Source organism: Pecten maximus, chromosome 14 (genome assembly GCF_902652985.1).
Source record: "Pecten maximus chromosome 14, xPecMax1.1, whole genome shotgun sequence".
Taxonomy (NCBI): Eukaryota; Metazoa; Mollusca; class Bivalvia; order Pectinida; family Pectinidae; genus Pecten; species Pecten maximus.
In genome coordinates this window covers 11,827,220-11,843,045 of record NC_047028.1, presented here as the reverse complement: position 1 = coordinate 11,843,045, position 15,826 = coordinate 11,827,220, and the positions used below count along the sequence as shown (strand labels likewise).

Sequence of the window (15,826 nt, the reverse complement as noted above, 5' to 3'; positions counted from 1 at the left end):
GAATTTAACATTATTTCTAATAAACTGTGAAAAGATTATCATTATTTTGGAATCAATTCTAAATACTGACTAAATGAAATGTTGATTGACAATTTGAACAATGGTGTGTTGTTTGATGTAGCACGTACTGTAGTGATATATCTCTGTCACTGTCCCTGGGGATTTCAATACAACCAAGCTTGAGACGACTATATTATATTTTTTGCTAGTAAAACAAATAACTAACAAGGATTTTTAGATTATATACGGTACATGATTTTTTTAGCCCACCATCATCAGATGGTGGGCTATTCAAATCGCCCTGCGTCCGTGGTCCGTCGTCCGTCCGTCCGTCCGTCCCTCCGTCCCTCCGTCCGTCCGTCCCTCCGTCCGTAAACAATTCTTGTTATTGCTATTTCTCAGAAAGTATTGAAAGGATCTTTCTCAAATTTCATATGTAGGTTCCCCTTGGTGCCTAGTTATGCATATTGCATTTTTAGACCAATCGGAAAACAAAATGGCCGACAGGCAGCCATCTTGGATTTTGACAATTGAAGTTTGTTATCTCTATTTCTGAGAAAGTACTGAAGGGATCTTTCTCAAATTTCATATGAAGGTTCCCCTTGGTGCCTAGTTATGCATATTGCGGTTTTAGACCAATCGGATAACAACATGGCCGACAGGCAGCCATCTTGGATTTTGACAATTGAAGTTTGTTATCGCTATTTCTCAGAAAGTACTGAAAGGATCTTTCTCAAATTTCATATGTAGGTTCCCCTTGGTGCCTAGTTATGCATATTGCATACTGAATGGATCTTTCTCAAATTTCATATGAAGGTTCCCCTTGGTGCCTAGTTATGCATATTGCGTTTTTAGACCAATCGGATAACAACATGGCCGACAGGCAGCCATCTTGGATTTTGACAATTGAAGTTTGTTATCGCTATTTTTGAGAAAGGACTGAAGGGATCTTTCTCAAATTTCATATGTAGGTTCCCCTTGGTGCCTAGTTATGCATATTGCATTTTGAGACCAATCGGCAAACAAAATGGCCGACAGGCAGCCATCTTGGATTTTGACAATTGAAGTTTGTTATCGCTATTTCTGAGAAAGTACTGAATGGATCTTTCTCAAATTTCATATGAAGGTTCCCCTTGGTGCCTAGTTATGCATATTGCGTTTTGAGACCAATCGGATAACAACATGGCTGACAGGCAGCCATCTTGGATTTTGACAATTGAAGTTTGTTATCTCTGTTTTTGAGAAAGTACTGAAGGGATCTTTCTCAAATTTCATATGTAGGTTCCCCTTGGTGCCTAGTTATGCATATTGCGATTTGAGACCAATCGGATAACAACATGGCCGACAGGCAGCCATCTTGGATTTTGACAATTGATGTTTGTTATCACTATTTCTGAGAAAGTACTGAAGGGATCTTTCTCAAATTTCATATGTAGGTTCCCCTTGGTGCCTAGTTATGCATATTGCGATTTGAGACAAATCGGAAAACAACATGGCCGACAGGCAGCCATCATGGATTTTGACAATTGATGATTGTTATCACTATTTCTGAGAAAGTACTGAATGGATCTTTCTCAAATTTCATATGAAGGTTCCCCTTGGTGCCTAGTTATGCATATTGCGTTTTTAGACCAATCGGATAACAACATGGCCGACAGGCAGCCATCTTGGATTTTGACAATTGAAGTTTATTATCGCTATTTCTGAGAAAGTACTGAAGGGATCTTTCTGAAATTTCATATGTAAGTTTCCCTTGGTGCCTAGTTATGCATATTGCGTTTTGAAACCAATCTGAAAACAACATGGCCGACAGGCAGCCATCTTGGATTTTGACAATTGAAGTTTATTATCGCTATTTCTGAGAAAGTACTGAAGGGATCTTTCTCAAATTTCATATGGAGGTTCCCCTTAATGCCTCGTTATGCTTATTGCATTTTGAGATCAATTGGAAAACAATATGGCCGACAGACCGCCATCTTGGATTTTGACAATTGAAGTTTGTTATCTCTATTTCTCAAAGTACTGAATGGATCTTTCTCAAATTTCATAAGTAGGTTCCCCTTGGTCACTTGCATTGCATTTTTGGACCAGTCTGTCCGGAAAACAACCTGGCAAACAAAGAGCCATTATCGTTAAATCTCAAATTTCTTATATAGCTAGGATTCCCTTGTTTGAAAAGTACTGGAGGGATGTCTAAATTTGCACAGATTAGTAAAATGAAGGGAAAAGTAGAGAAAAGATCAATCTGACATGGAACCTATGAAGATCATTCAATGGTGGGCGCCAAGATCCCTCTGGGATCTCTTGTTTTGTATATATATTAATGTTTACACTTTTATTATGAAAGGAAATGTTGTATACCTCGACAGATAACATATCTCGAATAATCTTAATTAATGTGAAACATAAACTTCTTAATTTCTCTTCATCCTTTCTGCTTTGTGTTAAGTCAATGCCATCAATTTGGACCACAATGCATGCGGTGTTCCTCATTCCAGAATGTACTGCATGAAGACTCAGTCTCTGTTGGAAGAAAGAAAGACTTTTAGAATATTCTTTTATTTCAAAATTAGAATAATTGTCAAGTTTTTGAAGATAATGTATGTATTTAACTGATGTACTTTTCATGATCACTTTGCTATCATTTTCATTATGTTTGCTTTGGAAGCCTTTTTATCAAGAAAATTTAAGCCAGCCACACAAAGCTACAAAATAAAACTTGCCAGGATGACTTAATTATTAATTAAATCAAGCTACTCCCGAATTCTCCATCAGTTCATATCAATGTGAAACTGCAATATACTATACATAAAACAATGTTACTTACTTATAATTCATCTTAATTCACCTATTTCATTTAATCGTTTCAATTTGATGCAATAATCTGCAAACATCGATCCTCAAAAGAATGTGGAGGTAAAGATCTTTCACGAAACGGTCATTATCCAAAACACAAATTTTCCTCACCATTGTTTGTGAATACGTATGTACGTCATAATCATAACAAGGGTTGTGTGAGTGGGGAAAAAATGCAATTTAAGTCGGGCCGAAGATCGTTAATAATAAATAAATGAAATTGAAAACTTACGATTGTAACACATGGATCGGTACTGCGTTTCCTTCGGCCGTGTAATCTGTGATAAATTAATCATCAAAACCCTGAAAAATAAATAATTAGGTATTATTGATATGAATAGATCTATATCAAATTCATCGTCGTATAATGTGAAACGATGTCAGAACGTGAAGAAGATTATATAATTAAAACTTACCCGGTCTCGTAACGATGTTTGTCGGTAAAAATATGCATCGGTCGTCAAAAACAACGAGAAAGCTGATATTCATTCGTCGGTAACTTGAAGTAAGTCGATCTTCTTCAGTAAGACGGGAAACAAACTTCGTTTTTAGGCTATCGTCGTGTTTGTTTATACTTTTCTTCTGGAAATAAACATCCGGTGAATTCAAACATGGCTATCAGACTTCCCGCTAAACTCGTGTGTGTTGCATCATGGGATAAATATTTTACTGCCAGAGATTAACACGATTCATTTTTACTTGTGCGTGTTTTTTTATTCTAAATCATAAACTTCTATTGTGTCATACTTTTAAGATAAATATTACAGTATTTAATACTTGCATCGTGCACATTTAGATCGCACGAGCTCGAGGAGCACTCTCGTCACATCTCGGGAGCAAGGTAAACAAACGAGGTCATAGGTGAACCGAACGATAAACATGTAATCTGACCAGAGGTTTTGGCCTCGTCTGTCATACGCCTATTGTTTAATATGGATGTATTTTCAGACGAGGAACCGACCAATGCACGTTTTCTTTTTATGTTCACGATTTCAAATAATTCAGATTAAAGTATGGGAATATATCGTCTGTTGTTAGTAAACTCATGTCGAGGTCGAGATCATCACAGCGCTTAACTTCAATATACGTTTTACAAGGAAGCGTCCGAGTGACAACATAAGTTCGACACATGTTTATTGGAGTTTATAGCGATGAATGTTGTGTCAAACACGACGTGATTTCGTATGCTATTATCAGATGTAATCTTAACACCGCATATATCCAGAAAGTATGCGGTACAAAGACAAAGAGCAGGTGATTTTAATCTTATTTGATTGAATTAAAAGCGATATTCCAAGCACATGTGTAACTGTTGGTAGAGTGACCCCGATTTTGTTTTGGCGATCATGTTACATGTATGGCTACCTGGTAGTAAGCTGGTGCATGGTAAATGCCAACGTCTTGGTTTATGTCAGTGTTTGGATAAAGTGACTGATTCTATCTCCGATAAAAAGTGTATAATCGAAGCAAAAGTCAATATACTGGTTCTTCAAAAAACGATCTAAACTCTGAAAATTTGAATGAAATTTTTATAGGGATGAGTTTTAAGTCGAATGTACTAACTTGCAACATTCATCAATGTTTAAGTTAATTCCTTCTGAGATAGAACTACAAGTGAAAGCTGACAAAATATCACATTTAAAAGCTGTGAACCGTTATACTAACAAAGAACATACTTATAAACGAAATACTTAATTAAAATAATTGTTATTGAATTTTAAATAAATATGTGTGGTACTGATCAAGTATAAAAAGGAAATTCTGCAACACAAACATGTTTTTAAAAATTATTTTGTTATCACCATTGATACCTGGAAATTTTCTATATTTTATTTAAAATTAAAAAAAAAGATACTAAAATATCTAATACCAACTTTTGTTAATTTTCTGTATCTTATTTTATTAATTAATAATTGTTTAGGTTAATCTTGGTACCTGGGAAATTTGGTCCTAGATTTTGGATCCTCGCTTGGACCTACATTTCACCCACAGAAATTTTGTGATGTCCGAACAAAGGAATGCCCTTTTAAGCTAATACAGAATGGCCAAGCATATACACATTTCAACTTCAACAGTCATGTTAATACATGAAAGAATGGTGCAGTTCATTAAATTAACTAAGTTAATACAGCATAATTGCAGCATGGTACAGTTTGTATCTAAAATGGCAAAGTTAATACAGCATGGTTGCAGCATGGTACAGATCCTATTTAAAATGCCAAAGTTATTGCAGCATGGTTGCAGCATGATGCATTTCATATGATAAATTTACTAAGTCCACACAGCATGATTGCAGCATGATATAATTCGATATCCAAACTGTCAAAGTTATTGCAGCATGGTTGCAGCATGGTACATATCCTGTCTAAAATGACAAAGTTATTGCAGCATGGTTGCAGCATGATAGAGTTCAGATATTCAATTACCTCAATTTTTAAAGCATGGTTGCAGTACATGCTGTACAGAAGCATGGTACCATGCTGCTATGCAGCACATGCTGCAATCATGCTGTGAAACTAGCAGCATGATGCCAGCATAAAAGCAGCATGATTGCAGCATATGCTGCATTGCAGTCCATGCTGCAAATTGATAAGGGTTTACCCTCCGTCCGTCTGTCTGTCTGTCCGTCTGTCCGTCTGTCCGTCTGTCTGTCTGTCACGCAATAGTTGTCCGGACAACTCCTTCTAAAGTACTACTCCGATTTTAATGAGACTTGGTATACATGATCAGTATAACATGTAGTTGTGTATCCCACATTTTTTTTCAGAAAAATCATTTTTCAAAATGGCTGCTGGCTTCTCATTGGTTGCGGCTTGTCCGGACAACTCCTCCTAAAGTACTACTCCGATTTTAACGAAACTTGGTATACGTGATCAGTATAACACGTAGTTTAAATAAACGGAAATAAATAGTTGCACTCCTGGTTCAGGCAGGGGACTTTGTATTGCTGTTGCAATACTCGCCATCCTTGTTTAACTTTGAGAAGTTTGTTGACAACTTGCTTTTTTTTTTTCCATATTTCTTGTTGATAAATCGCCCATGTCTGATATTTAATGGCTTTCCATTCTCTCTTTCCCAAAATGCCTGTGCTTTTGGCTAAAGCTAGTAGACAATCCCTCTTGGTTGGAGGTTTTCTGCTGTTTCTAACACTTTGCAGAAGATGTTTTTCCAGGACCGCTTTTTCTTTCTCCGTCCATACTGTTCTCCTTGTCATCTTTTCCTTCTCTTTGTTCTTACTTTTCCCTATATATAGAATTAGAGTTATTAGAAAGTGCATCGTGTAAAAATACTATCAGTTTGGTCAAGCGATCATCCTTCATACCATGTAGCTTAAAAAGAGCTAGAAAACTAAAGTCTAACAGAAAGGACCCCCCGCTAAGTTGACCTTAACCGATGGCAAACTATATCGGGTAATATGTAAATATTGATCAATAAGAGGCCTCCATTTTGTTACCATATGGCAACCAAACTTTAATTTCACTTTCAGGTATATCGACGATGTGTTGTCTATAAACAACAACAGGTTTGCTGACCACGTCGATCGTATATATCCTCCTGAACTTGAAATAAAGGACACAACAGACTCCTCTACATCAGCTGCTTACCTCGATCTCTACTTAAACTTCGACCAACATGGACAGCTTACTACAGAGATATACGACAAACGTGACGATTTCAATTTTCCGATCGTGAACTTTCCATTTCTTGATAGTAACATCCCTGCTTCTCCTACCTATGGTGTTTACATGTCGCAGTTGATTCGTTATTCTAGAGCTTGCTCTGGATATCGTGATTTTCGCGATCGATGTCGACTGCTGACAAGAATAAAAAAAACAAATCTCTCGGTCTTCGAAAGATCTCAAACATTGCATTGTTTTGCATCAAAGGGTATAAATACCCAAAAAGCCTTAGGCTTAAACATGAAATATAGTACGTTGAAAATAACATGGCATCATACTAATATTGAATGCAATATTGCATTAAATAAACACATACAATGTAACATTTCACATTTTCCTCTGCACTATATCTGAGGTTACTTATCATTGAGAGTTCCCTAATACTTCCATAGTACTATGTAAAAGGTCAGGATTTCTTATTCCAATACATGACCTTGATGACATTGATTATATTTATTTAAAATCATCCATACAAATGAAACAGGTCCTAATTTTATCTTTTTTAATGAAAAATAGTCGTAACAAACATTTGTTTGTATATCTTAAATTGCCACTTAAATGTCAAACACAGGTGTTTCCCTGGATTAAATTAAGATGAGTTATTTTGGAGAGTGAATGGAATTATTACTGGGAAACAGAAGAAACGTTAGAATAAACTTTGAGGATTTTGCCACAAAGGCAAAGACTGACGGTGATTGAGAAATAAGGATTCAAGCTAAATGTTCAAAGGGAATTCGCTAGAAAATTATTTAAATTTTGTGAGGAGAAAATTGTATGTACTAAATGTCTTAACTCATTCAGAGCACCCAATTAACATTTGCTGATATAAGTACATATACAGTACATCATTGGATGCAAAACAAATGTACGTAGATAATTCTATCCTAGGTTCTTCCCAGAAAAGGAATTAATTCAACCGAGTCATTTCATCGTCACAAGTAAATAAAAGTAAAGTAAAACACCAAAAACGGCACACTCTTCATTATTGGAATCAAAACATTTCTTGACGTACATAACATAGATTTAGTTCCGCAAAGAAGATGCGTGCAAAAGCTTCCATCTTTTTTTTTCTGATGTTGCTGTGTCAGGTTCCAAACGTAATACTTAATGCACTTCCAGCCTCTTTTTTCGAACATTGTTTTCACAAAAGTGTTTTTCCTTATCCCTAATAACACATCATTTTTTGTTGGAGGCTTATTTGATGTAATACATGGATGAAATATGCGCTTAAGGATTTCAGTGTCGGCTTTGGTCCAGGGCACCCTGTTTGTTTTCTTTCTTTCTTTTTCCAATGAAGGCTCTGAAATTAACATCCATGATTTCGATTTTGGCGCTGAATCAAGAGTGTGATACTCAATGGTTTTTCCGCCAATTTATACACATATAAGAATTCAAACAGCAACCAATGAAAATAATGGGCGTATTCTAGATACTACACCTTTTTTTTCTTTTTTCTTAAATATAAATATATATATAGTGCTATTATACAATTATTGCCCTTGTTCCGGGTTGACATGAATATTTGACCACCCGAGAGGTGTCATGTCACCCGAGGGCGTAGCCCGAGGGTGACATGACACCTCAAGGGTGGGCAAATATTCATGTCAACTCGGAACAAGGGCAGTAATTGTTTTATTATACCGAAAAAAACATAAGTGAATTAATTTTGGTATCAATAAGTTTATTTATTGCTATCAACAGTTTTTAAGAAAAGTTTTTAAGAGGTACCCCATCGTCTTTCTGGACCCGCATAAAATTCTCCCAGTTGAACTTTCAATGTATGGACGTCGAAGTTTTCACAATCCTTGGTCTAGGCCTACCTGTTGCAGATAGGAAATGTCTAAAGGAATCCACGGCCACATTGATGACCCTTTTGGTGTTTTTAGAATCCTTTTCTTGAAATAATTTCGCCAATTCCTCCTCTGTTGGCAGACGATAGTGTCCGCCGGCAGCCATTGTTGTTGTCAAGCAGAATACTCGGAACTTCTCTGATTCGACTACTTTTGAAGACGTTACGGAAGAGAGTTCCGAGTTGGGGCTCACGAGAGGGTGACATAACGATTTTGGAGGGCTCACGAGAGGGTGACATGATATTCAGAGGGTGAGATGATGTTTCGAAAGCGACAGCAAGTCAATAATGAATTATTTGGAAAGTTGTGGTTGACATAACGAATGTTTTTAATCACGTGACATGGTTTTCACTAATCAGAAGCTGTGATACAAGTCTGAGGTATAATAAATACTTATATATAGTATGACATATACGGTTAAAGTTAGTAATATCGGTTAAACTTAGTAATATTGATAGTACAGATAGAAATATGTTGAATTTTCGAAGCAAATCTGATTCTTTATCAACACACAAAAAACCCACAAACAAGTAACATGATATACCACGATAAGATACAGTACGAGTCATTCAATGAAACATGTTGCATGTTTGAATGCTGTGTGACTAACGCCTTACATATTCATACTTGATAAGTTGATTTTCTTTGTTATCCTAATGTCCTCATTCTCTATAATCCTTGCTGTTTCCCCCGTAACATCCACAGCATCAGAAACAATTTTGACACATACCACTAGGTCTTTAGTTGTTCTGTCATAGTGACCATATAATTTTAACTTTTTGCCATCGATAGTGTTATCCTTCTTTAAACTGAAGAATATGTCAACTGGTGTTATCCTTGTTCTGGTGTCCTCCATTTTAAATTGGTGAATGAAGTGATAGTTAAAGCTTATTGTATTATATGACACCTCTCAAACCAATATAAAAAGAATAGATTATATGTTGGATGTATACAACAGTGTTATAAGGTATTGGACCAGAAAACTCACCATGAATGATGAAGATGAACTCTGTCAGCAGCCTCTGCTCGTCTGCCCTATACATAAATATCTTCACATGGAATGACATTTGTCCCATTGTTCTGATAATTTTTACAGTACTGTAAATGCTACAGTTATCACTGATTTGCTCAGGAACAGCAAATCTTAATGTGTTGTTTGCATTCAAACCAAGATCCATGTTATAAGCACACAATACACTGAAAAAATATTTTGTGAGTTGTTGATTTGTATACTCCAGAAATCTTTAGATGATTAATGGGAAGTTGAAATTGTCTACATCTGGTTATATATACGAAATGGTGGAATTGGTAGGGAAAACAACTATTATCTCTCCATATCATACAATGATGGTGTTGTGACTGAACTTTACACTATTATTCTAGGTAAGTCTGAACTCTTGATATATACATTTAAAGTATCTATAGATGGTGAAAGTGTCTAGATCTGACTACATAATATTCATCACTCTTCATATTGCGCAACAGTATACAAAACTGGTTATTAACTGTTGGTAAACCTTCTCCAATACAATGGATTGTTCTAGCTTGTTAAAAACTATGTTAAACACTCCCTCTTTTATATACTTTCAGAACTGATCTATAGGGTTGTGGTCGGTAGGATTAATGTGGGGTTAGATATAAGGTTCGCCTATAGAGCTCGTAGGATACCTCGTAGGGCACCTGTAGGACACCTCTATAGGACTCATAGGGCTGATATAGGGCTCATAGAATACATATAGGGCACATATAGGACTCATAGGGCTGGTAGGGCACCTATAGGGCTCGTAGGGCTTGGCACCATCAAAACCATACTACGTATTATTGGGAAACAGAAGAAACGTTAGAATAAACATTGAGGATTTTGCCACAAAGGCAAAGACTGACGGTGATGGAGACATAAGGATTCAAGCTATATGTTCAAGCTAAATGTTCAAAGGGAATTCGCTAGAAAATTATTTAAATTTTGTGAGGAGAAAATTGTATGTACTAAATGTCTTAACTCATTCAGAGCACCAATTAACATTTGCTGATATAAGTACATATACAGTACATCATTGGATGCAAAACAAATGTACGTAGAAAATTCTATCCTAGGTTCTTCCCAGAAAAGGAATTAATTCAACCGAGTCATTTCATCGTCACAAGTGAATAAAAGTAAAGTAAAACCCCAAAAACGGCACACTCTTCATTATTGGAATCAAAACATTTCTTGACGTACATAACATAGATTTAGTTCCGCAAAGAAGATGCGTGCAAAAGCTTCCATCTTTTTTTTTCTGATGCTGCTGTGTCAGGTCCCAAACGTAATACTTAATGCACTTCCAGCCTCTTTTTTCGAACATTGTTTTCACAGAAGTGTTTTTCCTTGTCCCTAATAACACATCATTTTTTGTTGGAGGCTTATTTGATGTAATACATGGATGAAATATGCGCTTAAGGATTTCAGTGTCAGCTTTGGTCCAGGGCACCCTGTTTGTTTTCTTTCTTTCTTTTTCCGATGAAGGCTCTGAAATTAAAACAAAATATATATCGGTATATGAAAATATTCATTTGCTGATCTATTGCAGGGTCATAAAAATACATTTTATACCACAATATGTGGGTGTTATTCAACTCTCAGTGTATCAAATAATCACTTAATGCAACTGTTGAATAAGTATATAAGTACATTTTGTTTATAAAAACACAACAAACAAGCAAAGTTAAGTTAAAGAGTGTATTGTTGATATTCGTAAAAAACATACATAATGACAATTCAAATACTGAACAAGTAATACTGAGAATATCAAACCTGCTGAAAAGCAGTATAAACATATCACTGCACACAATTAAACTTTAACATTTTAACATAATTCACAAATAAAAATAAGATATTTTTGCCTTCAGGGCTGTCTTAGCTGCTGTATGAAATTTAACCAGCAATCAAATTCTATGAGTAAACCTTACCAGCGAAAATAAGCGAAAGATCTCGCAAGGGAAATCATAGGGCTGGTGAATGAAATATGATAAGTTGACAGGTCAACAGGTGCATATATATAAGGGGAACCGAGCAAAATCCTGTGTGACCGATGCATACAATACAAGTTGAGTACATAGCCAGGCGAGTCCTGAATTCTAATGAAGAACCAGGCGAGATATGGTCCTGCACTAAGTACGTTGTAAATGTATGGTACGTATAACTGGAGCATCAATACGCGTTGAATACATAGCCAGGCGAGTCCTGAATTCTACTGGAGAACCAGGCGAGGTATGGTCCTGCACTAAGTACAGTCAAACCTGTCTATAAAGGCCATCCAAGGGAAGCAACAAAAGTGCCCTTTATAGACAGGTGCCCTTTATATAGAGGTTCCATTCATACTGTGAAATTTGATCACCAGTAGCCCTTTATAAAGTATAACAAGCTATAAAATAAGGTTCACATTTTATTACAGTATTAAATAAATACATATATACAGCACCATTTTATACTATTGCTCAACATAAAAATTACATTTGATTAAAAAACAGTAACAATTCTGTAAAACATTTACCAAACTTAAGATAGTGCTAATGTAAAATGTTACATAAAACACTACTCATTGATCACAGTTAATTTCACAGCACTATTTGTTTACCCAATCAATGTATCAATATTGCACCAATTCTAATCAATAAATACACTACATACTGCATCATATTATAAAACATAAAAAATACTTGTTGTAACATTTCATGAAAATGTAACATTAAAACAAAATACATGTACTAAAAAATATATCATCTAGTGTGTACAGGAGGATGTACAGGAGGACAGTTTATACAATCAAGGAAAGATGATTACTTCTGAAGAAAGAAGTCGGATATCTTAGACTGCTGTACTAGTCCTTCTACATTATCCATTCTCATTTCAAGTAGACACTCATCAACTCCCATGACATGATTTAACATTTTGGATTTTCCCTGAGAAATGGCTAGTGCTCGCAATCGCTTGATATAGAACTCGCCCTCACAAATTGAGCAGGGTTTATCTTCATCATCTCCTTGCTCATCATCACCATCATCATCACTGAGTGCTGGATCATCTACAGTTATATCCTGCAGTATGTCTTTGGCATCCTTGTTCCAGTCGGTGAGAGCTAGGTCACAGGTGGCCATCGATTGGTCAATCGCGACCAAATCTTTAAAGTCACAGTCGAACAAGTCCCTAGACAAAGCAAGCACTGACAGAGGAACATCATCATCATTGTCGTCATCATTATCATCATCGTCATGTATGCGTTGTTGAGATTCTGAAAACCCACATTTTATAAAACACTTTGTGATGGTTGTCACATCGACTTCCTTCCACGCACTGTCAATCCAATAAATGGCCTGAAGTAAAGTTATGTCCTTCAAAAGCTGTGTACCACATTTTGTTTTGTCCTTGTCCATGGCACGAATAACATGTTTTAACTGTCGCTTCCTGTACTTGAGCTTCAACGTTTGTATAATCCCTTGGTCCATCGGTTGGCACTTGGACGTGGTGTTTGCCGGGAAAAAAACAAGCTTCACGTTGCTGGGCTGGATCTTCGGATGTGAGGGGGCATTGTCCAGAAATAGAAGAATGTTCCTGCAACACACAAAATAATTTTGATAAACACCTGATTACTTAAAATCAGAAAAAAATAGACACAAGATATATAATTGCTGCTAATGAAAGTAAACAGAAGGTGCTCCTTAGATTTCAGGAACAATTTACAACATTGAAAACTAAATGTAACATTTTATTAACTTACCGGTTTTGGCGTTTCATTTTTCTGTTGACTTGATTGAGCCATCCGTCGAAGAGTGAGGAGTTCATCCAAGCCTTCCGGTTGTTGCGATATATGACGGGTAGTGTCTCCGGTTTGATTTTATTGAAACATCTCGGCTGCTTGGCTTTTTTGATAACAAGAGCTGGTAGTTTTTCTCCTTTCAAACTTGAACACAGAGCCACTGTTATCCTCTCCTTACTGCGCTTCCCCCCAGCACACTCTTCTCCTTTTACTTTTAATGTGTTCTTCGTGCTGTCTCTATAAAACAGACCTGTTTCGTCCATGTTGAAAATATCATTGTCGGAATATCCATCACATATTATAGGTAACTTTGCTCTCCAATTGTCCACAACACTGTTATCTACATCCCCTCTTTCCCCGCTCATTGTTCCAAACACAATATTATGCCGTGATTTAAACGAATCCAACCATCCATTTGAAGCCTTGAATGTAGTGTTACCAAAGTCTGATGCAAAATCCAGTGCCTTTTGTTTTAACAGTGGCCCACTAAGATTAACACGGCGCGAGGAAGCGTCTTTAAAAAATTCCCACACAAGGTTATTTATTTCCTCATTGCCCGTAGGCCGCCTTTGTCGTTTCCTCTCGGGGGCAACATTGTCCTCCAGATCAGCGAGGTTTTCCGATTTTTGTTTTAAAATCCTATCGATTTGAGTTTTGCCAACACCATACTTCTCGGCAATTTTGCGAGAACTAGTATGAAATTTCTCCGATTCTCTGATGACTTGCAATCGTTGCTCGTGGGTTAAAGCGACCCGCCGTTTCGTCGACATCTTGCATCAATTGGTGAACTGCAGATCACTGATCACTTCCTAGTTTCAGTAAACAACCTCGTTCTCGATAATTGAACGATATCCGGATCCCGTGGGATTTGTTTTATTTGTCTCAAACTATATTTATGTATCAAATACTATCAGATTCCTACTGTAACTTTTAATTACTGAATAAAACTTAAAAACACACAACATGCATACGTTTATTCAGACAAATCATTTATCAAATAATTACTCGCTTCAAGATGAAGGTGAAGGCCGCGTCACAGTCGCCATTGCGTTAGGAAGTGTGCTCTGCAGTCGGAGATGTAATCAATAAAAAGACCACTGAAAATACCTTTTGTGGGTTTTCACCCGCAAACACACTGCCTCGGGACAATATATACAGACTTATATGCCACAATCACGGTTAGTACATGTATTTATATGTACCTATTCAACAAACATACAGACACGCTCGATTGACTTCCGGAGCTTACCTGTGTCTCGGTGAATGGCGATGTTTTTACAGTACCATTGATCAAGATATTATGGTCTACTGATTTTCCAAGAGGAAATTAGCCTCGACTTTTGTGCCCGTTATAAACAAGTTTGTTTATATTTTTGCTGAGAATAAGGTGCCCGCTGCCCGCGTTGAGCAGGTCCCGCTATATAGAGGTTCAATAAAGAGTAAAACTTGACGGGGGGAATTGAAAGTGCCCGTTATAGACAGGTGCCCGCTATATAGAGGTGCCCGTTAACACAGGTTTGACTGTATGTTGTAATTGTATGGTATAGATTTAATATACGAAGAGTGTAATAATGCCAACCCAATGACTTGGGGCTAAAAGGACCAAATTGAACATGCGCAGCATGAGAAAGCCCCAAAGGAATATATAAACTATATAAAGGTAAAGTAAATAAAGGGAGTATACTATATAAATTGTAATGAACATAAGTCAAATTTTTTAAAGGAAATAATATCAGGATATATATATCAGTGAACACATAGAAATATGACTAGAGCAGCAAAAAAACATGGTTAACATAGAGAGATAATTGCTAAGGTCAATATCCTGAGGTCATAGACCGTTGGGCCTGTCGAATCGAACTTGTGGAGGTACGAATATACCTTTGGTAGCAGTCAGATAACCATCGGCCTAACGTCTTAATGAGGTGGTCCTCTACTTGAGAGGTAGTGGCAGAGGTGGCGGCACCAATGCGGAATGAATGACCACTATACGTACTGTCATTGAGACCCAATCGAGAAAGGATAACTCGTAAATTTGTGATAAATGTATTACGTGTCAAAGGTATTGCATTATCAGTGATAAAGAACAGAGATCTTGGATTGTCTGATGGTATTCTAAGTGAAGTCCTAGCAACCATATACTGATCGAGGGCTAGATATGGGCAAACACATTTGCTGGTACTAAATAGCACCGAAGAAATGCCTTTCCGAAATGGGTCACATTTGGAGACTTTGGGACGGTTATGTTTGTCTGCTTTGGTCTGTTCTTGTTTACCACGTGTGTGTGTTTGCTCACATCGAGCGGTAGAATGTTCAACACTTCTACATATTCCACAGGTAATCGGACGACGGCCAGCAACAACACTATCGTAAATGTCTTTGTCCCGGACTCCCCATTTAATCTTAAAAGTTCTCTAGCTCGATATATTGGGCAGCCTTAGCGGAGAATAAGCGGTGGTATTCGTTAAAAGCTGCTATACGGTGCATGTTATTTAATCTAATGACGATTGCTTCATATCTATCTAGTTCTTCCCGTCTGCTGGGGAAAGCCTCTGTCACGATTCACTTGTAAATACCAAAGGCGGTTACGAACTCGGCGATAGACAGTTCTTGTTTCGGGCGTTTCCCTACCGAATCTGACAGGCAT

At 36.9% G+C, this 15,826-nt stretch overlaps 1 protein-coding gene and 1 long non-coding RNA gene across 2 annotated transcripts; both read right to left on the bottom strand.

The window, feature by feature from the left end:
- Positions 1-2,307: 2,307 nt before the first annotated feature.
- Positions 2,308-4,011, bottom strand: LOC117342328. Its single transcript, XR_004535791.1, has 3 exons — positions 3,273-4,011; positions 3,089-3,159; positions 2,308-2,523 (listed from the first exon to the last, which is right to left on the bottom strand). It is a non-coding gene; the product is annotated as an uncharacterized LOC117342328 (long non-coding RNA).
- Positions 4,012-11,795: 7,784 nt separating this feature from the next.
- LOC117342327 (tigger transposable element-derived protein 4-like) lies at positions 11,796-14,429 on the bottom strand. The gene is made up of 2 exons (XM_033904464.1): positions 13,141-14,429; positions 11,796-12,974 (listed from the first exon to the last, which is right to left on the bottom strand). Exons 1-2 carry the CDS (start codon positions 13,947-13,949, stop codon positions 12,203-12,205), a joined length of 1,581 nt encoding a protein of 526 aa, XP_033760355.1. The 5' UTR covers positions 13,950-14,429; the 3' UTR covers positions 11,796-12,202.
- Positions 14,430-15,826: the final 1,397 nt, after the last annotated feature.